The sequence below is a fragment of the Ctenopharyngodon idella genome, chromosome 2 (genome assembly GCF_019924925.1).
Source record: "Ctenopharyngodon idella isolate HZGC_01 chromosome 2, HZGC01, whole genome shotgun sequence".
Lineage (NCBI taxonomy): Eukaryota > Metazoa > Chordata > Actinopteri > Cypriniformes > Xenocyprididae > Ctenopharyngodon > Ctenopharyngodon idella.
Window position 1 is genome coordinate 34023871 of NC_067221.1, and position 26829 is coordinate 34050699.

Sequence of the window (26829 nt, forward strand, 5' to 3'; positions counted from 1 at the left end):
AGAAACTACACGTCATTTGAACTGTTATAATGTTTATTTTAGTTATCTTACATACTAGCAAAGCACACAGATTAGCCTGATAGCTTAGCTATAACACTACACATTTGCACTTACCCTACATGTATTCACAATTATTATTATTATTATTATTTATCAAACGAAAGAAATGACAGTCCAATTAGTTTTATTATGCACTATAGAGTTAGCAATTATATACACATTTTAATGTAATTTGTGTATACTTTGTAGCCTATAACAATTAACTGATGGTTGTTGGAGACCTGATTTCAAGGGAGGATCCGATTTTTCAGCACATTGTAATAATTTTTGGGGTTTTCCATATTGAGCACACAACAAAATCTCTACTGCCCTCAAGTGTTGTGCTGCATTATTACATTAAATAATCTGCAGCTGTTGAATTTCTGAATTCTGTGAATTCTGTATACTGAGTTTCAAACACACTGATTCCACCTTCAGGACAACTAAATTATGACACTTTAAATGCATTCATGTAAATAGCGTGAATGCATGCATGGTTTCTATAAACTAGATCAGGGGGTTTTTTTTGTCTGATTTTTTGTTTTAGTGATTTATTCTTTTTAAAAATTTCTCTCTCTCTCTCTCTCTCTCTCTCTCTATATATATATATATATATATATATATATATATATATATATATATATATAAAATACTTAATTCAAGATATATTCTCTGAAAACAAGTTTTAATATTTTGCTTCTTAATTGTTAAGGTACCTAACATACATGTGATGTGAAAATTTCCTAAAAACTACCTTTCTATATAAGATCATGAGATTTACTGCAGTCAGAGTCACAGGAGAATGTGATATCTAGATGCAGTGTTGTGCTATTGCCCACTAGTTTTTGGTGATTTAGCAGATTTTACAATAGGAACTAGAGGAACTAATGACACTTCACTCCCCTCTGGGGTTTAAGCCCATATAACCTTTTGAATACCTGCGCAAAAGCAAAAAGTCAAAGCGTTGCTAATAAGCTACTGCCAGTCCATAAAGCATAGAGTGTGTTTAGTACCATACTGCTTTTAATAAATTACCAAAACAGCTTAAAGTGGGTTGAGTGGAAAGCAAAATCAGTACAGAGGACTACAAGGTTGATTCAGTGTTGTTTGTGCTCCTGTTTAGAATACATCTGGTTTGCCTGCGACTTTGGCTGGGCTGATAACCCCTCCTACTGTGGGTGGAGTCAAGACGGTGGTGAAGGGAGCCGAATGGCATATAAACAACAACAGCAAACACACTGATCACAAACTGCCTAATCTGGACCACACAGGTGAGAGTTGGCGTGAATTTAGATTAATAAGTTCCTAAATGCAAAAGATTATTTTGTTGCGATGCAGGAAGAGAAACTGATTGAATAAACAGATGCACTCCTCTCCTCTGTTTCAGGGATGCCTCACAACTTCATTTACGCAGCTTCTAACAGAAATGAACAGATTGAGATCGAAAGAAAGGCCGAACTGGAAACAGGTGAAGAGATGGTGAGAAAAGGACAGGTGGCAAGGCTAGCCAGTTTGCCGGTCACGGCCCCATATTCAGACCTGTGCATGTCTTTCTGGTACCACTTCACTGAGAAACACACGGGAACTCTGAACATCAAACAGAAGATCGAGGTGGAGAGCGACGAGCATCTGATCCGCTCTGTAAGCGGCCAGTTGAAAAGCAGATGGAGGGAAGGCAGAGTTGTGATTCCCAGTGCCAACACACCTTATCAGGTACTGATGCCCACTTTATGAGTCGAACATCATAATCACAACATAATACTAATTCTCTTTCTGTGTTTGCATGGTAGGTGATCATCGAGGCCCAAGTGGATCCTACAGAATCTGGTTTCATCTCACTGGATGATATAAAGATACTGAATGAAGTGAATCCTGAAGAGTGCAAGGGTATGTTAAGCCACGCCCCTTCTGTTTAAGTCCCTCCCCTTTCTGTTTGGCCACTCACTTTTTAGCGACCTTAAAGGTATAGTCCATCCAAAAATTAAAAATTCTGTCATCATTTACTCATCTTCATGGTGTTCTAAACCTGTATGCATTTCTTTCTTCTGTGGAACATAAAAGATGATATTTTAAAGAATGTTGGTAACCAAACTATTTTGGTTCCCACTGACTTTCATTGCATTCAATGGGAACCAAAGCTGTTTGTCTACCAACATTCTTCAGAATATATTCTTTTATGTTCCACAGAGGAAAGAAAGTCATACAGGTTTGTAACGGCATGACGGTGAGTAAAACATGGCAAATTTTCATTTTTTGAGTGAACTATATCCCTTTATGTCCAGATGTATTAATTTTCTTCATAGGCATTTTACAAGAAATTCTAATTAAGCGTTCTTACCCTTGAACCAAACCGATCGGCTCCGAGATGAATCACACCTTTTTAACATTTACATGCTGAAAATATCTCTAAGGATTCTGAATGAGACTTTTTACTTTCAGATTAATCGTTAAAATCTATACAGAGTTCATCTCCTTGATTGAGTGCATTTGTGTTTCAGACCCAGAGAATACAGAAGATGATGAAGATGAAATTGATGAAATTGGTAAGACCCACATTTTATTAGAAAAGCATTATAATAAAACCTAATTTCATTATTTTTTTTTTATACATCTACACTACAAAAAAAAAAAAAAAAAAAAAAAAAAATATATATATATATATATATATATATACATATATATATGTGTGTGTGTGTGTATTTATATATATATATATATATATACACTACCGGTCAAAAGTTTGGAATCAGTAAGATTTTTAATGTTTTTAAAAGAAGTCTCTTCTCCTTACCAAAGCTGCATTTATTTATTAAAAATACAGTAAAAACAGTAATACTGTGAAATATTATTACAATTTAAAATAACTGTTTTCTGTTTGAATATATTTTATAAAGTAATTTATTTCTGTGGTCAAAGCTGAATTTTCAGCATCATTACTCCAGTCTTCAGTGTCACATGATCCTTCAGAAATCATTCTAATATGCTGATTTGCTGCTCAAGAAACATTTATTGTGTACAATTGTACAAAATATTTGTGTACAATATTTTTTTTCAGGATTCTTTGATGAATAGAAAGTTCAAAAGAACAGAATTTATTTAAAATATAATCTTTTGTAACGTTATAAATGTCTTTACTGTCACTTTTGATCGATTTAATGCATCCTTGCTGAATAAAAGTATTTCTTTAATTTCTTTAAAAAAAAAATAAAAATAAAAATTCTTACTGACCCCAAACTTTTGAACGGTAGTGTAAAATGTTACAAAAGCTTTCTATTTCAGATAAATGCTGTTCTTTTGAACTTTCTATTCATCAAGGAATCCTGAAAAAAAATATTGAACACAAATATTTTGTACAATATATATATATATATATATATATTTCTCGATCAGTAATTTTGTCTTATTTTTGATTTAAAAATATGTTGTTACATTTACTTGACAAGCAAAATTGTTGAAAATAAATGTCCCTAAAATTTGTTTTACTGATGCATATTTACTGATGCATATTTACTGATGCATATTTAAACCTTAATTGCTAATGGTATAAGAAAATAATAATTCAAGATTCTCTGAAATATTTTGCTTCTCAATTACATGATCTTGTTTCAAGGATGTTTAGATATTTTTGCTGAAAACAAGACAAAAATACCCATGAATCAAGGGGTTATTTATTTATTTATTTTGCCAGTTTTGAAATTGCCCTTGGCATTCTGCAATCAAATATTTTGGTATAATGACCTCTAAACTACATTACTGTGCAAAAGTGTTTTTGTTTTGTTTTTCCAGCCTTTGTTGTTTTATCAATGTTTTAATGACCATCCATATTTATTTTTCAGTCTCTTTATTATGATACAAACAGAAAATACAGGAAATAAAGGAAATAGTGTTCTGAACAAAATTGTTTCTTGAAGCAAAAAATCAGTATTTAGTGTGACCTCCTGGACTTCTTCCATTTTCTCAAAAAAGAAACTCTGAGAAACAGATTTTAAGAAACTTCTCATCAGATTTTGAAAGTTTTCTTGGCCTTCTAGTCCTTTTCTGTTCCATTTAGGTTTAAGAGAGCCAGGTTATTGCTTAAGTGTAAGGGGAGGTCGATAAATACTTGCCACTTTAGCCTATAAAAGCTGTTTTTTTCTGCTTTTTTTCAGTTTTTTAATACTGCATACAAATTTAATGTATTTTCTGTTTATATTCTAATAAAGCGACTGAGAAATAATTATATATGGTCATTATATCATGTTAAAACAACATCTAATGGTGACCTAACACTTTTGCACAGTACTGCATATAATTCCAGTCCTACCATTATTTTGCCATAATGACCAGCTGACTGGAAATAATCTCTTATTTAATATAATTGAGCTTGTTTACCTATGCAGGTTTTGCTCAGACTCTCACAATCTCTCTGCTTCTGTCTGTCTCCGTCTTTCTTTCTCTATAGTGAACTGTGAGGGATCTGACAACACCCTGTGGAGTTTTGGACGCGGCTCCATGCTGAAGAGTTTAGACCCCATCTTGATCACCATCATCGTGATGAGCGCCGTGGGAGTCCTGCTGGGCGCCGTGTGCGGGGTGCTGTTCTACTGCGCCTGCGCTCACACTACAAACAGGAACCTCTCCGCTCTGGAGAACTACAACTTTGAGCTGGTGGATGGAGTCAAACTAAAGAAAGAAAAACTCAGTGCACAGAAATCTTACTCAGAGGCATGAGGAATGCTGGACGAACACAGGAAACATTTGCCGGACAATGTTGGAGGAACGTTTTTAGAACACTGTTGCGACGTTTCTCAAGGTCAAGACTGAGCGTTATTCTCAGGACGTGCAGGAAGAGGGACTGGCCTCTAGAGGGCGCCTTGTATAGATTGTACAGCCAGACGATGATTGTCTACTTGTTTGTACATTTGTTGCTGGTGATGAGACCAAGACAAAACTATGTATCCTCTCACACAGTTGGATATTTTTTTCTACAAACCCCTTTTTTTAGAGCTGTATACAACTGGGTTTTCAGTGTTTATTGTGCTCGTTTATGTTTGGAGACGTGTTTGTTCAGTTGGTAACTCACATTTCATTCCAATGGTGCCTTTAAATGTGTTTTTGTTGCCTTTTCACACATGGATTCCTGCCGTTACACAGACAGTCATTTGCTCTTGAGCACAAACTGTTCACAGACACAGGTCAACACAGGTCAGAGGTCAAAGTTATACATCAAAGTTAATACATCATCACTGCAGCAATCTCAACACGACATACACATGACGTCTATCTCAATGTTAAGTAGCTAGAAAGAGATTTTATCACTTTATTTGGTCCATCCTCACTCTATATATTGTAAAACAACAGGCCTGAAGACATTTCTTGGGTCGGTGCTTTTTTAAACAATCGAATAGTAATATGGAAATTTTTATTTCTTTCAGCTGCCCATATACGTCTGTAAACTTGTGTTGCCATGGTATCAAGTGACATCATATTTCAGAATGACATCACAATATCTGTGGACCATCTGTGAAAATAGAGTCTCCTAGACTGGACCCCTCCTGATCAGGAGACGCTCACTCTGGGAACGTCTGGGAATGGAAGCGGAGACAAAGCAAATGAAGCATCTAAGAGCGCTAATGTAGAAGCATCTCCCTAAGGAAATTAATTATATTTGAAGAATGCGACAGGCACAAACTGATCCGTGCTCTTGAGCATTGGCAGGACAAGAAAGACGAGATGACTCAAGTGCTGACAAAGGCATCTTGGTCTTTTTCACACACAATGCAGAAATGTGCTTCATTTTTAGCAGCTTGAAGGAGGCGCCAGAAACTTTTCTCCCACTCAAATGAACCAACGTATGTCATTTTGCACTGAAAATTATATTTAATGAAAGATTTAGATAGAAATAAAAGTGTTAACTACTTTAAATTGTAAGAGAGATCCAACTGTCAGTGTAACAGCTCACTTTTTTAATGCTATTTAAAATGAAATGGTATTTTTCTTAATTGTAATAGTTGTTTTTGTGTCCTGAGGAACTGAAGTGACACTCAACTGGCTTTTCGTCAGAAAAAAAAAAAAATCGAAGTTTAGATGTTATGAAGTCCAGTCTGTCTGGTGGCTCTTTCGTATTCACAGTTCTGTGATCAACAGAAAAAAAGAAAGAAAAAAAGACTGGAGACTTATGTCCTATCTGCATCAACTAATTCAATTTTCAGATTTATTCAGATTTATGGATTTCTCAATGACAACAACATTCCAAAGAGCGAAGTTAATAAAGTTTTTATAAAGATTTTGTTTGAAATAACTGTCTTCGTATTGGGAAACTATATGAATTCATGCATGAACACAGTTTTTTGATTGCATCTTTATTTGTTTTCTAAGCAAAAAGTTCAAAAATCGTGGCTACAAAGAAGCAACACTAAAATTATATACAAGATTTTAAACAGGGGCACATTGTCAACTATACTGAGTAAATAATTGCAATAAGAACCTGCTGTTAGTTGAGAATATCTATTCTAAATCTTTCACAGCATATCTGTTTTTAAAATGTATTAGACAACTCTTAAGTATGCCAGTGTGGTTTAATTGTGTTCACTTGTTTACACTATAAGAACTATTGAATAATTTGGAGAGCTAAATACAAAATACACAAAATACACATTTGCCTGTTTCCGCTCATCTGCCATTAGATGGCGCTGCTCTATAAGTTCAACTGGGCTGTTGTTCTTTATCGTTGACACTAGAGGGCCATATAATCTCCATTTCCGAAACTGAACGTCCCTCCCAGATCCAAGTTAAGTCTACAAGTTTTATCAGTAGCCCCTTACTGCAGAACACATGAGATCCAGGGGGCGGAGACGGGTAGGTAAAGGGATATGTAAAGTGGGAGGGGTTGGATCCAGATCCAGGGGGTGGAGATGTGTAGGTAAAGGGATATGTAAAGTGGGAGGAGTTGGGTCTCGTGTTCTGCAGTGAGAACCATCTCGTGTGTTTGCATGTTAGTTCACTACTAAGAATATGTGACCGCTGTGCCACTTCCTCAGAGATGCTGCCACAGATAACCCCCACAAACACAGTTCCGTCAGTGGACCTGTGATTAGGTTATTTATTTAGCCTAGCGACTTCTCTATTTATATATTTAAAAATTAATAATAATAAAAATAAAACATAAAAACAGTACTCACATATGCAGCGCAATTCCTCATACTGTTACTGGTATAATATTATCACGTGTGATGAATTATAAGGTCTTTCTGAATGTGGGCCTATGTGCTTAAATAGTTAGTAATCAGCTCTGATCAGCTACATTGAGTGAGCACTGGGATATGATCTCATTCTAGTTAACCTTCATCATTGTCCATCTGTAAACACTGACTCATATGGTTGACATATTTCTTTCCACAAACAGTCAAACCCTTAGTAAACCCTTAGTAGATCCTCTTACATTACGATTTATTTGTAATTAAATAAACTTACGTTTCGCCAGATTGGCCCCTCATTCGAGTCCTCTCATAGCATCAGTTGTCCTACTAGTTAACCGGTGCTGTGACAGTCATTACTGTTCGGTAGCTTCAGATCACACGCTGAATCACGCATGCGCAGTATCATCAGCTCATTGGTTCTCAAATCGGACACGAGATTGAGATTCGAGAACCGTGAGAGCGATTCAAAAGGAGTCGCTTGTTTGCTCTCGCTGTAGTTTGATTATGTCATTTTTTTATCTTTATATCACCTTGTTTAGAAATTAAATAAGTTGTCCATGGATTATTTATGAAACAAATAAATGTTTAGTTTGATAGTTTTACTAATAATTAATTGTTTCCAATCTTTAAAAAAAAAATTAACTTGAAAGCACAACTGCACAACTTTTACTATATTGCTTTTTAAATAACATTAATATAGAAAAAGAAATTTGTAGAACTATTTCTGAACATTAGTTTGATCTGTGTACAACATATTATGTTCATGTTGGCATGTAGTTATGTACAGTAGCCTATTTTGTATGCTATTAATCTGTTATGGTGTATTTGGAAAAGCACAATACACTTTTTGTATTTTGAATTAAGTCACAAACATATTTCCAGTATATTTTATATTATCACACTTTCCAATGTTCAACAAATCTTGACTTATGTAGCTACTTTTCGTTCTCTTGAAAAATTACACGCATGCGCAGTATCATCAGCTCATCGGTTCTCAAATCGGACATGTCCGAAAGAAGCGGTTCTCGGTTGTGTACTGATGATCCGAAAACCGTTGCAACCGATTCTTGACTCGAGAACGAGAACGGTGACAGGCCGTGTACGTTCGTTAGTGTACGCCGCGCATGATCAGTATATCAGCTGCTCGTGCTCATCATCATCAGTTCTCTCACAGCAGGTTAAGTCAGTGTACTGTTGGAGTAACTGAATAACTCAGGGATGTTGGTTTATTTCGAGAGGTAGTGTCAGGCACGTCAAAAAGTGAGTAACTTTAGTAATTTAGTGCTTACCGGAGATGCGAACTGTTTGGAACGATTCAGTCCGATTTGGTGAACTGGTTCGACCGGTTCACTGAAAAGAACCGGTTAAAAAGAACGATTCGTTCGCGAACCGGACATCACTAGCGAGTGGTGCTGTACTGTTTGAACGGGAGAGCACGGGCAGCACCTAAAATGAAGAGAACCGCTGCGCAGCCTACTATATTAAACTGCTGGTTAAAGAGGGACGTTAAAAAGAATAAAGCATGTTCTGAGAAGGAGGTATGAGAATATTGTGTAATAGCTAAGTACACTCCACATATATTTTAGCTAGCTAATCCATTGCAATTTAGCTATAACTATCAGTGTAACTGTAACCAGTTACCAAAACAGCCGTCTGTTTTGTTAGTTCATTTTTCAATAGTGTCTGTAATTATCAATGACAAAAGTATTCACATCGGTGTTTGTTTTCTTCCTAAATTAATCTGACTTTTGAACGAATTGGCTGAACGAACGATTTAAGTGGCTCACTCATTAAAACAGCGAATCGCTGCCGCCTACTGGCGGTTTCAATTTTTAACATAATTTCTTTCTTTTTAGAATCACTCAGTTATGTTAGAATTTGATGAATGAATATACATAAATTTAATAAAGAATGATGTTGAAACCAAATCTACGCCCTTGACCAGTGGTGTAGTCTACGTGATACGCAGGTATACGCCGTAAAAGCGCGAGGATACATAACCATCCAATAAATCACAATAAGCTTTGTGGTTTGTTGCTTTTGACATGAAACAAAGTCTCATATTTTAAATTCTGCCCATTTTACTTCGAAATGAAAAAACATACCGTTTTGCCGCTCTTTAATGTGGCGTGACAGAATGCTGTAGTTCAAGAGAAACGGCAGCGTGAAGTGCATGTGAACTGATCCTCTCCTCCGCTTTAATACCAGTTGCTGCGCAAAATAAACATGATTGAACATCTCCACCATCATGTCTATCCATAGAATGACTGTCATCTCTCCTCTCCTCTCCCAAGCCTTCTTATTATTTCCCCTCCCTCTTTCTCAGGAATGTCCTAAATGTGAACTGCTGCTCAACATCAAGCCAGATGAAGTCCAGTCATTCCACAGCTATTTTTAGAGTAAATCTGCAATCTCCCTGTGAAAGATGGAAAAAAAAAAAAAAAAACACACACACACCATTTTACGCCATATCTATTTACATAAAGGAGTCCCAGCTAGTAGGCTATGTTGCATGTGAGGATGTTGCAGATGACGGATCATTTAGCCTATAGCCTTTTCTCACAGCAGCTGGAATAATTAAACTTATCATTTTGATGGCGGATTCAGGGGCGGATCTAGAAAATTATTTAAAGGGTGGCAAAGGGGTGGCATGAGGTCTATGAGGGGTGGCAACACCAAAGCAAGCACCCATGCATAGTTTTTGGAGATTTATGGCCTGACATACACAATTGTGTTCACAAATATTGCATTACCACAAAATAATCATCTATACAGTTTAAAATTAAAAATAAATAACAAGATTTTAATATCCATTATGGCACCAAGTCATTCACTATATGAAAAACATCAACAGATTATTATTTTGAGCTTGTATCACTAAAGGAGATGAGCAGTTTTATTAATATTACATAGGCTACTTCGATGGTATAAATCATGTTTTAGTGCAAGTTAAAGAGCAACAAAAACTTTTGAATTTCCACAGTTTTGCAAACAATTTTTGAGTTTCTGTTATTAAAGGATTAGTTCACTTTCAAATGAAAATTAGCCCAAGCTTTACTCACTCTCAATTCATCCTAGGTGTATATGACTTTCTTCCTTCTGATGAACACAATCGGAGATATTTTAATATCCTGACGCATCCGAGCTTTATAATGGCAGTGAACAGGGGTCACGAGTATGAGCTGAAGAAAGTGCTTCCATATTCATATACCGCCTTCCGTATTCAACGTACAAAGAAAGTGTAAAACTCTTGCAGTTCAAAAGCTTACTCTACGCCTTCCCTAATCAACTTACGGAAACTTGAATACGGAAGGCGGTCTGGCGGAAGCTAGATACTTTACTTCATAACTAGTTAAAATATGGGTATTTTTTTTACACAAACGCACCGCTTCGCTTCAGAAAGACTTTATTAACTCCCCGGAGCCGTGTGGAGTACATTTACGATTGATGGAAGCACTTTATTCAGCTCATACTCGTGACCCCTGTTCACTGCATTATAAAGCTTAGATGCGTCAGGATATTTATTAATATAACTCCGACTGTGTTCATCAGAAAGAAGAAACACCTAGGATGGCTTGAGGGCGAGTAAAGCTTGGGATAATTTTCATTTGAAAGTGAACTGATCCTTTAACAGTGATGGGAATGTCTGTGTGTGTTCACCCAGAACACCCTATCAACCAAATACTCACACACACACACACCCTGTCAACCACATACTCTAACAAAACCCTAGCAACCAAGAGCCAAGCAACCATCTAGAATCTCTTAACAACACTTTCGCAAACACCCAGAACATTTATCTATTCTGGCCTAACTGACCAAACTATTTAAAACAAGACTTTAAATTGGCTTTATGACAAGCAGCATAAATTTGTCTTTCAAACTTTTCAATCTAGTTATTGTTTTTCCTGATTGCTAACACACAATTCCTAACACCATTCAACATTTTCTCACAACTATAAACACAATCTCGAAACTATACATCAACTTGACAAACCTCAAATTTCCAGGTCAAAATAAAATGTTTTAGTCAAAAACGTATTCTCTTCTGACAAAATCAAATGCACCACAATACAGTAGCCTTTACTGTCAATTACAGTACAGTAAAAAAAAAAAAAAATCAGCATCCTCTGCACATTTGGCCAAATTTCATTACAGTATACAGTACTATAGCAGTATATTGGTCTTCTGACACAAGACTATATCCCTAGGCAGTCATTTCTTAGTTCTGCAAAAATACAGTACACATAAAAAATGGCTACAAAGAAAGTTGACAATTCCAATTTTGAGGGTTTTACAACATGTGCTCCATGTTTCCCTCATCTAAAGTACTGGTACTGTGTACAGTAATTATACTATTTGTGTAAGTTTAAAACACTCGTAAATGAGAAAATTGAGAGAATAATTGAGAAAAACTAAAATACGTTTAGATTCGTACCTAACTCTGCTATTAGTTTCTGTGATCGGGATCTTCTTATTGATTTCATGTTATTGTTTCGTTACATGGCAAAAAGACCTTTATCCATGATGAAAGTGGAGCGGGCGGAGAATCAGCTCGCCAAAAAATTACGAAATTAATCTCAGACATATTCGGATGGGACTACATTTCACAGAGGACTTCTGAGTTAGTCAAGAAGCAGTAATTTTCCGTTTCACGAACAAATGGAAAAACAATTCGTAAGTGAACTTAGCTGCGCTGTGTTTTTGACTCACAAAGAACCGGTTCATAAAAGTCATTTGTTAATGAAGCTGACTACACTGGGCGCGCTGCGTGTGCGTGCAACCATCATGCAGTTTATTGAAAGACGTGTTTTCTTGCCATTATTTTGCGTTACACTGTCTTTTTTAGGTAATCACATTGAAGCGCCGCTGCAGTACTTGAAACACTGCTTACATTTATATTTTATTCTGTGAACTGCATACAGCCTCGGTGCTTAAGGAGGACCGAGAGTGTGTAGAGGAAAGAACTAAGCTTGAAATCGACGGCCCAGACATAGTCAGAGTCGTAGAAAGGGGTCCCCTGGGTAGCTTCGAGGTGGTAGATAACACAGAAAGTACCTGCGTCTGCAACACTCTATTACGAAAGTGGAAGGCAAGGCCCAGCCGGCTGCCACACAAATCTCTGCAATGGATACTCCACTGGACCAGGCCTAAGAAGAGGCCATGCCTCTCGTGGAGTGTGCTCTAATCCCGATAGGACATTGTAGTCCCAAGGATGAATAAGTGCTATCGCATCATCTGGATAGCCTTGGCTTTGTGACCGGGAGCCCTTTGGTGCGGCCTCCGAAGCATAAAAAGAGCTGTTCCGACTGTCTGAATGAGGCGGAACGGTCAATGTAGGTTCTTAGGGCTCTGACTGGGCAGAGCAAGTTCAGCTCCTGATCATCCTGAGAAGGAGGAAGCGTGGAGAGAGTAACTACCTGGGCTCTGAACAGAGTGGAGAGAACCTTAGGAACATAACCATGTCGTGGTTCAAATGGAGGGCCTTTAAGGCCTCTTAGAACCGTGGACAGGTCCCAGGTAGGGACAGTGAAGGGTAGAGGTGGGTTCAGCCTCCTAGACCCCTTCAAAAAATGAACAACAAGGTTGTTTTGCCTGATTCTTCACTAGAGTGAAGAGGGGTTTGGAGGAGATCCTGCCCTGACGATTTATGAAGGACACAACCGTCATACTGTCCGAGCGGACTTGATGACGTGATGTCCTGCCAGGAGCAGCAGGAAAGCTTGAGAAGCTTGACAGACTGCCAGTATTTCCAGGCAGTTGATGTGCAGCTCGCTTTCCTCGCTCGTCCAAGTGCCAAAGGCAGGGTTGCCATTACACAGGGCTCCCCAACCCGACTTGGAAGCATCTGTGAAGATGACTTTTCTTCTGCAGCAGGGGTCCTTCCAGGGGGCCAGGGCTGCAACACAGGCCTGGTTTACCTTGGTGCAAAGACGTCAGAGATGCCAGGCGTGGGATGGAACTCGGGGTTTCAGCCAGAACTGTAGGGGGTGCGTACGAAGCACACCCAGCTGTAGTACCAGTGATGCAGAGCCCAATAGGCCTAGCACCCTCTGAAACGCTCTGAGCGGCAGAGAATTTCTAACTGTAAAGGTTGCCACAAGCTGCTGTATGGCCAGCGCTCGTTCTGGCGAGACTACAGCCCCCATCTGGGTTGAGTCAAGAATTGTTCCCAGGAGCGAATTTCACTGACTGGGGAACAATGAGCTTTTGGCAAAATTGACCCTGAGTCCCAACCATGTGGTTGAGGAAGAGGGACCTGTGTGACACTAGCTCGGCCTCTGACTGGGCTAGAACGAGCCAGTCGTTGAGGTAATTCAGTATGCGGATTCCCATCTGCCTCAGAGAAGAAAGAGCTACACTTCGTAAAAGTGTGGGGAGCTAGGGACAGCCCAAACAAAAGGACTGTGTATTGATATGCCACTTCCTCAAAGGTGAATCTCAAGAAGTGCCTGTAATGGGGGGCTGTCTGGATGAAAAAATAAGCATCCTTCAGATCCAGAGAAAAGAACCAGTCCCCTGGGCATATTTGTGAGAGAAACTGTTTCACAGTAATCATTCTGAATGAACGCTTTATCAGGGCCCGGTTCAGATGTCTGAGGTCGAGGATGGGTCTGAGACCACCGTCCTTCTTTGGGACGAGGAAGTAATGGCTGTAGAAGCTTGACTCGCTCTGAGCAGGAGGAACCACTTCTATGGCTCTTTTTGCCAGCATAGTGTTCACTTCGGAGTGCAGGACATGAACGTCCTCATTCTTCATGGAGGTGAGGACCACGCCATTGAATAACGGGGCCCTTTGAGCAAACTGGAGTACATAACCTCGTTTTATTATACCCAATACCCATTTTGACACTCTGGGGATGGCCAGCCAGGCCTCGGCCCGTGTGGCAAGGGGTTAAATTGGTTCGAGGGATGGGCGCTCAGAGGCTCGGCATTTTGAAACAAACGCCAGTGAGAATATGCTTTCAGTAAAAATAAGCTCTATACACTCACCTGACGGAAGACGGCAGGGGATGAGCTGAAACAGGTGCTCTAGGATGCTGAAGGCAGCTTGTGAGCGGTGCGATCAACTGAAGAAGAGCAGGCACTGTAATATTCGCCAAACCATGGCAGGAAGAGCGCTGACACAAGAGCTGCTTGAGAGCGGAGAGCTGATCCGGCTGCTGTAGAGTGGTGAGCTGGTCAGCTTGCAGGAAGCGGCGAGAGTGAGATCACTGAGTCAGCTTCTTCCAGCTCCTTGTAGTCGAAAGCGGCTTCAAGTCTTGTAGATCCAGCGAAGAGAAATGATTGTCGTCGGAGAATGAATCAGTCTGCCTAGGTGAGACGCCCGCTTATATAGCCAGATGCCCCGCCCCTTTTGGCGGGCTCTGGCGTGCTCGCTCACCATAGGCTCATTGGTTCATTTTATTACAGCTACACGAACCAATGGCCATGCAGTTTCACTGTGTGATTGAAAAAGGCTTCAGAAATTGGAGAAAACAAGTTTTCCCCATATGCGTCTAGCCTAAAGGCATACGATGCAGTATGAGTGTAGTATCGACAGGGAACACCCGGGCATCAAAGTGTTTTTCAGAGGGGGCGTTTGTGAAGCGGTGCATGCTGAAGGTGTGTCAGCAGGTGTGTCCTGACCAGATAGAGTTATAAAAATGTCAGCTTGTCAAGAAACACCATCACAGACCGACTTAAGGAGCTATCAGGAAATCTAACAATACAGCTGGCCAAAGAGACCCCCAGTTATCTGGCTTTTTCATTAGCTGTTGATGAAAGCACAGATAATATGGATTCAGCGCAGCTATCCATTTTTATAAGAGGCATGAAGCCTGACTTATCTGTCACTGAAGAGCTCTTGGATGTAGCTGCCATGCATGGGACGACAACGGGAAGGGACATTTTTGATGCAGTGGAGAAGTCCGTAAGTAAAAAATAAATTACCGTGGGAAAAGTTGGTGGGGCTAACTACCGATGGTGCACCTGCAATGTGTGGAGACAGGCTTGGTTGGACTAATGAAGGACAAAATGCAAAAAAGTAATTGCCACACACCTCTGATAACGTATCATTGCATTATCCATCGAGAAGCTCTGTGTGGAAAGGTTCTGGAGCTGAATGATATAATGACCACGGTCACGAAAACAGTGAACTTCATTCAGGCACGTGGCCTGAATCACCACCAGTTCCAGGTGTTTTTGCAGGAGATGGACTCGAAGCATGGAGACGTGCCGTACCATACAGAAGTAAGGTGGCTGAGCTGAAGTGCAGTCCTCAAACGATTTTTTGAATTTAGGAAAGAAATTGTTCTTTTCACGCAAAGTAAAGGAAAACCTTTGCCTGAACTGTCAGATCCAAACTGGCTGTGTGATTTTGCTATGTTGTGAGACATCTCGCCCAACTGAATCAGAGGCTGCAGGGACGCAAACAAGTCATCACGCAGATGTCCGACATGATCATAGCTTTCCAGTGTAAACTTCACCTTTGGAAGTCCCAACTGGAACAGGAAAATCTTACCCACTTTCCTGTTTGTCAGAGCATCTCAGCCTCAGTTGCCGGTGCTTTTTCATGCGCTCGGTTGGCTACCAAAGTAAGCCGGTTAATTAATGAGTTTGATTGGCGCTTCTCTGACTTTAAAACACAGCTATCATCCTTTGCCATCTTTGCTAATCCTTTGACCGCCGATGTCAACAGTGCGCCCCATCACCTTCAGATGGAGTTAATAAGAGCTTCAAAGCGACAGTGGACTGAGAGCGAAGTTTAAGGATGCTGCAATCAAGGACTTTTACTGTCTTCTGCCACCTGCTTTGATGCCACAGCTCCGACTTAATGCTGCTCGTGTTCTGTCAATGTTTGGGAGCACATATCTGTGCATATTCAATTATGAATCTAAACAAGACCAAGCACAGATCACGCCTCACAGATGAGAACCTACATGCTGTATTACGGATTGCTACAGCACAAGACCTAAGACCAGACAGACATTGACACACTGACCATGGGAAAACGGTGTCAGACATCTGGCCAGAAAAGCAATATGTAAGTATTAAAAATAAATAAATTAATTAATTAATTAAAATTATTTAAAAATGTATTTCAACCAAGAATAATCAACCCAAAACTCAACCAATATAGTTGTGAACTAAGACAACCCCTATTGTTGTTATTTTGAGTTGATACATATACTACTCTGTATGTGTAGTAATATATTCACTGTGTTTACAGATGTATGTTCATGCAGCCAAATGTTTACTCTAATTAAACCATTTCTCATTTGTTGAATGTATGCCCTCTGCAAGGCTATGTTCAGCCATTTGTTTTTGTAAATGCCATTTGTCATACGTTCTTAGCAGCTCACAATTATTTGTTGTTCCATAGTTCTGCCCCTCTCAAATGTGACAAAAAAGTTTTTAACAAAGTTAAAGTATTAGTCCACTTTCAAATAAAAATTTCCTGATAATTTACTCACCCCCATGTGAGTTTCTGGAAAAAACGGAACTGGCGCCGCGTTCGTTATGTACAGCGTAAGCTTTTTGAAGAATACGGAAGGCAGAATGGCGGAAGCACTTGCAAGGCGATCATTTGTGTTTATAAAGCATATACATTTGTATTTTTTAGAAGAAACAAGAAAATGACCGTTCGTTTCACTAGATAAGACCCTTATTCCTCGTCTGGTATCGTTTAAAGCCCTTTGAAGTTGCACTAAAACTAATTTTGACCTTCAACCGTTTGGAGTCCATTGAAGTCCACTATAAGGAGAATAATCCTGGAATGTTTACCTTAATTTCTTTTCGACTGAAGAAAGAAGGACATGGACATCTTGGATGACGTGGGGGTGAGTAAATTATCAGGAAAATTTTATTTGAAAGTGGACTAATCCTTTAATGTAATGACTTGTGTTTGATGATATTTGTCTTTGTTATTTACTCTGATTCATGGAGTAATGTGGGTTTCTTAACTTGATCAATTAAAAGGATTTATGGTAAAATAATAGCATATTTTATTAACATTAACATATTAACATATTTTTACATCTATGCAAATGCATATACAATATTTGTAACTTAAATAAGTAATAATCAAATAAAGACACAGTTATTTAACAATATGTTAAAGATTAGTAACATGCAGTCTTGCAGTTACAACTGGCCCTTTGAGGCCAGCCATAATGCTGAAGTGGCCCTCAGTGAAAATGAGTTTGACTCTCTGGACTTTCTCCCCACATTTAGCCATTTATTTGCCTCAATATCCATGATTTGTTTGCTGTAGACAAAGGAATTGTGTGTTTTAGTATTTTGCAACCAGCTATTGATTCAAAGAGGCCCACGGAATCAAAGGCTCCACGGACGAGAAACTGGACTGTTGGACCAAACGCTGTCAGAGGTTTATTTCCCTAACAAATGTGGTTTTAAAAGAGTCTGAACAATCGTTGGGGAACACGTGTTAAGGTAAGGATCATCAAAATATCACTTTTTAAAGAACTTTGATTCTTGGAGAAATGTTGATTTTGTAGTCCAAAAAAACCCAGAAGAGGAGTAGTATATTTTTTAGCCACGTGTTCCCTTAGGTTTTCAGGATAGCCGTTGATTTGTGACTAAGATAATGTCCTATGACATTAATAACACACAGTCATACCTCACATTTGAATTTTAAAGCTGCCGTGTTTTTTTTAATGCAAACTGCTAAAAAATTACTGTATGAAACAGGTTTTAATGACTGACAACTATTGTAGTCCTTTTATAGCAGTTTGCTTGCAACTTATGTTTTGAAAATTTCTTAGCAACTTTACACTTTTTGGATTGTCTTGACTGACTGAACAGCTCTTTTGCGCTCTTTTGGCTCTTTTCAGCTCTTTTGTGTAGATAGAGTAGCGGTTGAGTCTACTGGAGTTCACTCACCCGTCCAGTCTCAACAGCAGACATTCTTCTGCTTTAAACAAAGAAATACGAGTGTGTTGCCACTAGGGTTGCAAAATTCTGGAAACTTTCCATGGGAATTAACAGGAATATATGGGAATTAATGGGAATATATGGGAATTTGCAAAATTGCAGGTTAGCCTATAACAGGGTACTTACTGCAGGGCTTTTGAGGCCACACCCCCTGCATGCACTGCATTCCCCAGTCCATAACATGCACATTTGATCAAAAATACAGAAAAAACAGTAATATTGTGAAACATAACTACAATTTAAAATAAGGGTTTTCTATTTTGATATACATAAAAATATAATTTATTTCTGTGATGCAAAGCTGAATTTTAAGCATCATTTTTCCAGTCTTCAGTGTCACATGATCCTTCAGAAATCATTCTAACATGCTAATTTGATATTCAATTATCAATGTTGGAAATAGTTGTGCTGCTTGATATTTTTTATAACCTGTGATACTTTTTTCAGGATTCTTTGATGAATAAAAAAATTAAAGAACAGCATTTAATTGAAATCTTTTGTAACAATATACACTACCGTTCAAAATTTTGGGGTCAGTAATTTTTTTTCTTTCTTTTTTTTGAAAGAAATGAATACTTTTATTCAGCAAGGATGTGTGAAATTGATAAAAAAAAAAAAGTGATATTAAAGTGATCTTTTTTTAGAAAAGATTTCTATTTTGAATAAATTCTGTTTTTTTTTTTTTACTTTTTATTAATCAGGGAATCCTGAAAATAGTATCACAGTTTCCAAAAAAATATTCAGCAGCACAACTGTTTCCAACAATGTTAATAACTGAGTATCAAATCAGCATATTGGAATGATTTCTGAAGGATCATGTGACACTGAAATAAATAACACATAACAATTGCTGCAATAAAAATATATATTTAATTTACATATTTACTAAATTAGAATTAATTAAATGCGAAAAATAAATAACTGTTATTTCATGTTATGACCAAACAAAATGTTTATATTTGTTTTTATGATACATTTTATATAAATATTATACATTTATATAAATTTCCCAAGATTTCCAATTAATTCCCATAAATTCCTGTTAAGTTTCCAAATTGGAATATTTCCCAAATTCCCCAGGTTAAGTTCCCGTGGAAAGTTTCCAGTAAATTTCCAGAAACTTTCCAGAAACTTTCCGCCCCTTTGCAACCTTAGTTGTCACATATCTTCTGCTTCAAAACAGCTGGAGTTTTGCTTCTGCTGTGTGTGTATTTCTCATGCTGGATTGTGAAAAGTATCTCATCTGTGACTGAAGTGTAAGTAACGCTGTTGTTTGTTTGTACTTGCTGCCATGCCTAATAAGGCCAAATCAGCACTTTTTGGTATCTGTACACTTGATAGATTGAGGCAAAAGGACCTCCTCCTCTTTGTTTCATCAGCAAGGTGTTTTACGGGAAGAGCAGATCCATCGTCTTACCAAATATGGGAGTAGAGTCTCTCTCTCTCTCTTTCCCTGGATGTCTGCGTGTACTTGTCTGGCTTAATTCTGTGTGTGTTTCGTTGCTGACTGTGGCAACAATAACTAAATTTTTACTTGCTTTGTAATGTTTGACTTCTCGATATGTGATTTACATGCATGCAAGGTCAAAAAACACTTTAGTTTTCTCAGAATATACATTTAATTTCACCTCAGTTCTCAGTGATTGGTAAACGATTCGTTTGAAGCAGTTCAAAGAATCAGTCTCTCTAAATCCCTCCTTTCCTTGAGCTTACACTGCTCTGATTGGTCACATGGCCCAATCCTTTGTTATAGAGTACCTTGTGTTTTTGTAGGCAAAACCCGGAAGCGAGTTAGCATTTTAGGACTTCCGGTTCCATCGCCCCAAAGTCAATGGGTTTTTTGAATGGGTTTTTGCTAAATCGCCTGAAATAAGGTCTGTGGTTAACAAAGCCTCTAAATATTTTCACGTTTTGATCTATGACATAAAACACCAGTTATAACCCGCTTGTGATTTTTTAAACCTTTATTGTGTCTTAAAAACGGTGGTTGCTAACAAATTGCTAAAAGGGACTACTTCCTTTGGCGGGGACTTTAGACGTCATCATGACAAACAGGACATTTGGACAGCATTTCTCATGAAAAAGTGGATACGTATTCATACACAGCGCAGATCATAATCAACGAGCATGTTGTTAGACACAGTTGTTTTCTAAATAAAGTTTGAGGAAGCTCGGTGGTGGTGACATTGATCCGTGACCATGGTGTGCTGTAGTCCGTTTATAGCCTACTGTTAGCTTTTTATATCTGACGACTTTATTTAGGCTTCAAAATGTATAAATGTTGTGTTAACTTGTAAAGATTATCTTGATAGACAAAACGTGTAAGTGTCATAACCCTTTGTTAAACACAGAGCTTATTTTTTGTGATTTTCCAAAAGTCTATGGAAAAATGCATTGGCTTTCGATCGAGGGAAACCGTGCGCCGCTAACTTCCGGGTTGGCCTACAAAAACACGTCATCCCTGGGGTACTCTATTGGTTTACACCACGCGCCCATTGCCATAACTGAATGACAGCTATCAATTCGCAAGACATTGTATACAATGTATGGCTGAAAAGCTGAAAACCTCTAAACAGAAGATAAACATTTAGGCCAGATTGTGAACACACAATTGTGACTTATTCGTCATAACTATTAACAAACTATTAAAAAATGGCTATATCATTGTTTGGCATTACAATGGGTGTATACTGTTTACAGAGAGAATATTTCAGCTAGTTAGCGCGGACTAGCATCTTAATTAACATCCTTTTACAATACAGATAGAGCTCCATACTACTGTAATAAAAACGCAGAGGAAAAAAAGCATTACACTTTGTAAACGAAAGTCGTACTCCATCCTTGATCATTGCTCCATGTTACTCCCCTCAAGTTGAATCAAAGGCTCAGGTCGTTCTTGGTTTTAACAGACATTTATTCGGACACGAGTCTTCAACATGTCTTGTACATTCTAGTCTTGCAGCCCTTTATGCCCCAACAATGCCCTCAGATCTACGAAAGGAAATACGTTAAACTTTAATTAACCCTCTAAATGTGATGTTTTACACATAATAATAAACGAAAAATACATACAAAACGAATAAATAAAGTGCACATTCAACACATAAGAAAATACACTTAATTGGCTAATTATACATTTACAATTATCATTTTACAATTAACATGTATTAACAAAAAATATATTACTTATTTATTCTAATGATTATTCTGAACATTTTAACTATTTATTGACCTTTTAACTGTAAAGTGCATATTATGAACTGAAATATATGAGAGCTGCCTCTGACGGCAGCTACACTCCAAGTAATAAGACAGACAAGCTGCATTAATCGACACATTTTTAGACAATACTGGACCCACATCAGAATAGCAGAACTACAGAAATGTGAGTTAGCTGGTTAGCAGGAGACATACAGACTAGGGTGTACGTTACACAGCATAACACACAAAACTACGAATTTTGAACCATCACTAGAAAATAAACATAAATTTTTAATCATACTTACAGGTTGAGATGGTCGAAATAAACTGGGCATTGATCCATATTTTAAGACCAAGCGTTTTGTGAATCCTGCGTTAAACTCCCCGAGGTTTGAGAAGCAGTCGTCAGTAAAATGACGGGAACACAACAAAAAAAATGTACTGCTGTGGTATTGTTGAAAAATGAATTTTCCCTGGCGTCTGCGCGCGCAATAAGTGGGCGGGCAATATGCTAATATTTCGCTGTGACGTCACAAAGAAACAGCTTGGGATTCGTTTTACAAACGACTGGTTCAATTGACTCAGAGTCAACTCTTACTTTTGAGAGACAATAACTTTATATACGGTGCACTTTCAGATTTAAAACTTTGCAGGACGTTTTCATTCACTTAGAGCTATGTCACACACAAAAATCCATAAATAGGGGCACTTTAATTAAATAGTTAATAAAGAACCGCACCATTATTACCTCACTGGTGAGAAATGTCATGTAGCTCTTAAGTTGCTAAACTATTTTACTGATTAATGTGTGTGTCCATACTATGTGTGTTCATCTGAGTGAGTGAGAGAGAGAAAGTGGGAGAAAGAGAGTATGACCTTTCAGGATATAATAAATCGTATTTTGTGGCAAAAACCATGACAATAATTTGCCGTTTTTATCCTATTGTTCATTATATTTATTTGCTTGGTCAGTGTCATTGTGGGTTTTGTTTCTTTTGTGGTTTTGTTATGCAGTCAAGACCTGCCTAGAACTACTTTAGCTGTGCGTTTCCCTGAAAATAATTCAGATTCATCAACCAATCAGTTTCAAGCATTCAACAGCCCCGTAGAGTACATACAGGTGCTGGTCATATAATTAGAATATCATCAAAAAGTTGATTTATTTCACTAATTCCATTCAAAAAGTGAAACTTGTATATTATATTCATTCATTACACACAGACTGATATATTTCAAATGTTTATTTCTTTTAATTTTGATGATTATAACTGACAACTAAGGAAAATCCCAAATTCAGTATCTCAGAAAATTAGAATATTGTGAAATATTGAAGACACCTGGTGCCACACTCTAATCAGCTAATTAACTCAAAACACCTGCAAAGGCCTTTAAATGGTCTCTCAGTCTAGTTCTGTAGGCTACACAATCATGGGGAAGACTGCTGACTTGACAGTTGTCCAAAAGACGACCATTGACATCTTGAACAAGGAGGGCAAGACACAAAAGGTCATTGCAAAAGAGGCTGGCTGTTCACAGAGCTCTGTGTCCAAGCACATTAATAGAGAGGCGAAGGGAAGGAAAAGATGTGGTAGAAAAAATTGTACAAGCAATAGGGATAACCGCACCCTGGAGAGGATTGTGAAACAAAACCCATTCAAAAATGTGGGGGAGATTCACAAAGAGTGGACTGCAGCTGGAGTCAGTGCTTCAAGAACCACTACGCACAGACGTATGCAAGACATTTCAGCTGTTGCATTCCTTGTGTCAAGCCACTCTTGAACAACAGACAGCGTCAGAAGCGTCTCACCTGGGCTAAAGACAAAAAGGACTGGACTGCTGCTGAGTGGTCCAAAGTTATGTTCTCTGATGAAAGTAAATTTTGCATTTCCTTTGGAAATCAGGGTCCCAGAGTCTGGAGGAAGAGAGGAGAGGCACACAATCCACGTTGCTTGAGGTCCAGTGTAAAGTTTCCACAGTCAGTGATGGTTTGGGGTGCCATGTCATCTGCTGGTGTTGGTCCACTGTGTTTTCTGAGGTCCAAGGTCAACGCAGCCGTATACCAGGAAGTTTTAGAGCACTTCATGCTTCCTGCTGCTGACCAACTTTATGGAGATGCAGATTTCATTTTCCAACAGGACTTGGCACCTGCACACAGTGCCAAAGCTACCAGTACCTGGTTTAAGGACCATGGTATCCCTGTTCTTAATTGGCCAGCAAACTCGCCTGACCTTAACCCCATAGAAAATCTATGGGGTATTGTGAAGAGGAAGATGCGATATGCCAGACCCAACAATGCAGAAGAGCTGAAGGCCACTATCAGAGCAACCTGGGCTCTTATAACACCCGAGCAGTGCCACAGACTGATCGACTCCATGCCACGCCACATTGCTGCAGTAATTCAGGCAAAAGGAGCCCCAACTAAGTATTGAGTGCTGTACATGCTAATACTTTTCATGTTCATACTTTTCAGTTGGCCAAGATTTCTAAAAATCCTTTCTTTGTATTGGTCTTAAGTAATATTCAAATTTTCTGAGATACTGAATTTGGGATTTTCCTTAGTTGTCAGTTATAGTCATCAAAATTGAAAGAAATAAACATTTGAAATATATCAGTCTGTGTGTAATGAATGAATATAATATACAAGTTTCACTTTTTGAATAGAATTAGTGAAATAAATCAACTTTTTGATGATATTCTAATTGACCAGCACCTGTATATATATATATATAATTACATATATATATGTAATTATTTTTTCAAAGAAATATATAGTGTTTTCAAAGAAATACAATGCAAATCAATATGTTTTCCTGGGTGATTTTGACTCTTGTTCTTGTGCTGTTTTCAGATGGACATAAGGCTGCTCCTGATATCAGTTCTGCTTGGACTCAGCAGGGCACAAATAGGTAAGAACTTTAAGGGTTAGTTTACCCAAAAATTAAATTTCTGTCATTAAGTACTCACCCTCATGTCGTCCCAAACCCGTAAGACCTTCGTTCATCTTCGGGACACAAATTAAGATATTTTTGATGAAATCCAAGGGTATCTACATGGGCAGCAACATCATTGCACCTTTTGGGGTCCAGAAAGTTAATGGTAATACCAAATCTCACAGATTTTTGGAAGCTCCATTCACTGAGAACACACACCATACCAGAGCCTGATAAAATCCTTGCAATACTGTCCAGATCATCTGTTAGACATTTGCAATGATTTTCATTAAAGGAATATCTCAAATATGGCTGCACTGTGGAATTCAAGAAAAGAACCAAAAGAAAACTGTACAGCATTAATTCAGAATGATAGGAAGGTGGGATATATAATATTTATCTATTGATCTGCTACAGTTCCTCATGGTTTATTCTGGGAGAACTGGCCTCATGGTTTGCATTAAAGAAGGCAGTAAGGATGCCATCATTAATACAGTTCACATGCTTTGGGGAGGTCATATGGCCACTCCAGAACATCTCTGTGTCTATTTTAGAATGACAGTCTCATGAGAGAGAATCATATGGTATCGTATGTTTGCCCACAATGTTAGTTATTAAATGCTCTTTGCTTTGGATTCCCTGTGTTAGTGTTGGGAAGGAATTGAGAATAATGATGATGGATGTTTGTGCTCTGTGTGTGCAGATGTTAACGAATGCACCAAGGCCTCGGCCCAGTCCTGTAGCGAATGCATTCAGGCCGGAGAAAAGTGCGGCTGGTGTACAGACGAGGTGAGTTCAGACAAAACCATTACAGAAGGAAATGGCTGCTTTTGCAGTGATGTGCATTTAGGGAAAATGTTATGGGGGAAACCATTTCCTGTGGTCAGATTATTTGTTTATCCAAGTCTGTAGAGGACATCATGTGATTCTGCAAACAATTCTGTGTTGAAAACCTAAACTTGTATTTGGGAGAGCGAAGTATCCAAAGGATCCAGTGTTCTGAAATGTCTCGAGTCCCTCCTGTCCCACCTTTCTTTGCCTGTGGTTGATTATTACCCAGAGTTTCTTGAGTCATTTCAGTGGATCTTGAGCACATACACTATATTGCCAAAAGTTTTGGGATGCCTGCCTTTACGTGCACATGAATTTTAATGACATCCCATTCTTAATCTGTAGGGTTTAATATGGAGTTGGCCCACCCTTTGCAGCTATAACAGCTTCAACTCTTCTGGGAAGGCTTTCCACAAGGTTTAGGAGTATGTTTATGGGAATTTGTGACCATTCTTAGAAGCGTATTTGTGAGGTCAGGCAGTGATGTTGGAGAAGAAGGCCTGGCTCGCAGTCTCCGCTCTAATTCATCCCAAAGGTGTTCTATCGGTTGAGGTCAGGACTCTGTGCAGGCCAGTCAAGTTCCTCCACATCAAACTCACTCATCCATGTCTTTATGGACCTTGCTTTGTGCACAGTCATGTTGGAACAGTAAGGGGCCATCCCCTCATGTCGTCCTCATGTCCAGTGGCGGCGTGCTTTATACCACTGCATCCGACGCTTTGCATTGCACTTGGTGCTCGGCCATGGAAACCCATTCCATGAAGCTCTCTACGCACTGTTCTTGAGCTGATCTGAAGGCCACATGAAGTTTGGCGGTCTGTCGCTATTGACTCTGCAGAAAGTTGGCGACTTCTGCGTACTGTGCACCTCAGCATGCGCTGACCCCGCTCTGTGATTTAACATGGCCTACCACTTCGTGGCTGAGTTGCTGTTGTTCCCAATTGCTTCCACTTTGTTATGATACCACTAACAGTTGACCGTGGAATATTTAGTAGTGCGGAAATTTCACGAATGTACTTATTGCACTGGTGGTAACCTATCACAGTACCACGCTTGAATTCACTGAGCTCCTGAGAGCGATCCCATTCTTTCACAGATGTTTCTAGAAGCAGTCTGCATGCCTAGGTGCTTGATTTTATACACCTGTGGCCATGGAAGTGATTGGAACACCTGAATTCAATGATTTGGAGGGGTGTCCCAATACTTTTGACAATGTAGTGTATTACCCCTTATGGGGCGTTCACACCAGACGTGACTTGCACGAATAAATCGCGCTATTCGCACGTAATTGGACGCTTGAACATTTTGAGGTTACTCGCTTCATTTGCGCGTGAAATTCACTTCACAACAGACGCGAATTCGCGTCACGAGAGGGGCTTTTGCCAGGCGGCTCGAGTCTCGTTTCCGCACACTTCCTCTGAATAAACACTTCAACTCGTCAGCGGGAAAGTAGCTGTAAAATACGGCAAATAAGCTCAATTAGCCGGGTTTAGTTAGCTTGTAGTCTCAATATGTATATATATATATATATATATATATATATATATATAGCTCAAATTGAGTAAAGAGCGTTTTTTACAACTTACCAGATTGTCCGACCTCCTCACTCACTTTCTTCCAAGCAAGATCCTTTTTATTCCTGTTTCTATAAAAGTATGAAGATGTATCGTACAGCGGGTATGCACATACAGCGAAGATGATTTTGTCCTCCATTG

At 38.7% G+C, this 26829-nt stretch overlaps 2 protein-coding genes across 4 annotated transcripts in view; both read left to right on the forward strand.

Moving 5' to 3' along the window:
- LOC127495443 (neuropilin-1a-like) overlaps positions 1–6304 on the forward strand; it is a 33668-nt gene extending 27364 nt beyond the window's left edge. The window contains 6 exon segments of the mRNA XM_051862299.1: positions 1163–1239; positions 1241–1310; positions 1427–1752; positions 1830–1926; positions 2538–2582; positions 4481–6304. Coding sequence (XP_051718259.1) covers positions 1163–1239; positions 1241–1310; positions 1427–1752; positions 1830–1926; positions 2538–2582; positions 4481–4749 — 884 coding nt within the window. The 3' untranslated portion in view covers positions 4750–6304.
- An 11190-nt stretch (positions 6305–17494) lies between these two features.
- Positions 17495–26829, forward strand: part of LOC127495450 (integrin beta-1) — a 49768-nt gene continuing 40433 nt past the window's right edge. For 2 of the 3 annotated variants that reach the window (XM_051862339.1, XM_051862348.1), the window contains exons 1-3: positions 17495–17651; positions 24202–24259; positions 24987–25072. In XM_051862339.1, coding sequence (XP_051718299.1) covers positions 24202–24259; positions 24987–25072 — 144 coding nt within the window. In that variant the 5' untranslated portion in view covers positions 17495–17651. The remainder of the gene's footprint in view (positions 17652–24201; positions 24260–24986; positions 25073–26829) is intronic. The other variant, XM_051862321.1, reaches the window with a different exon arrangement.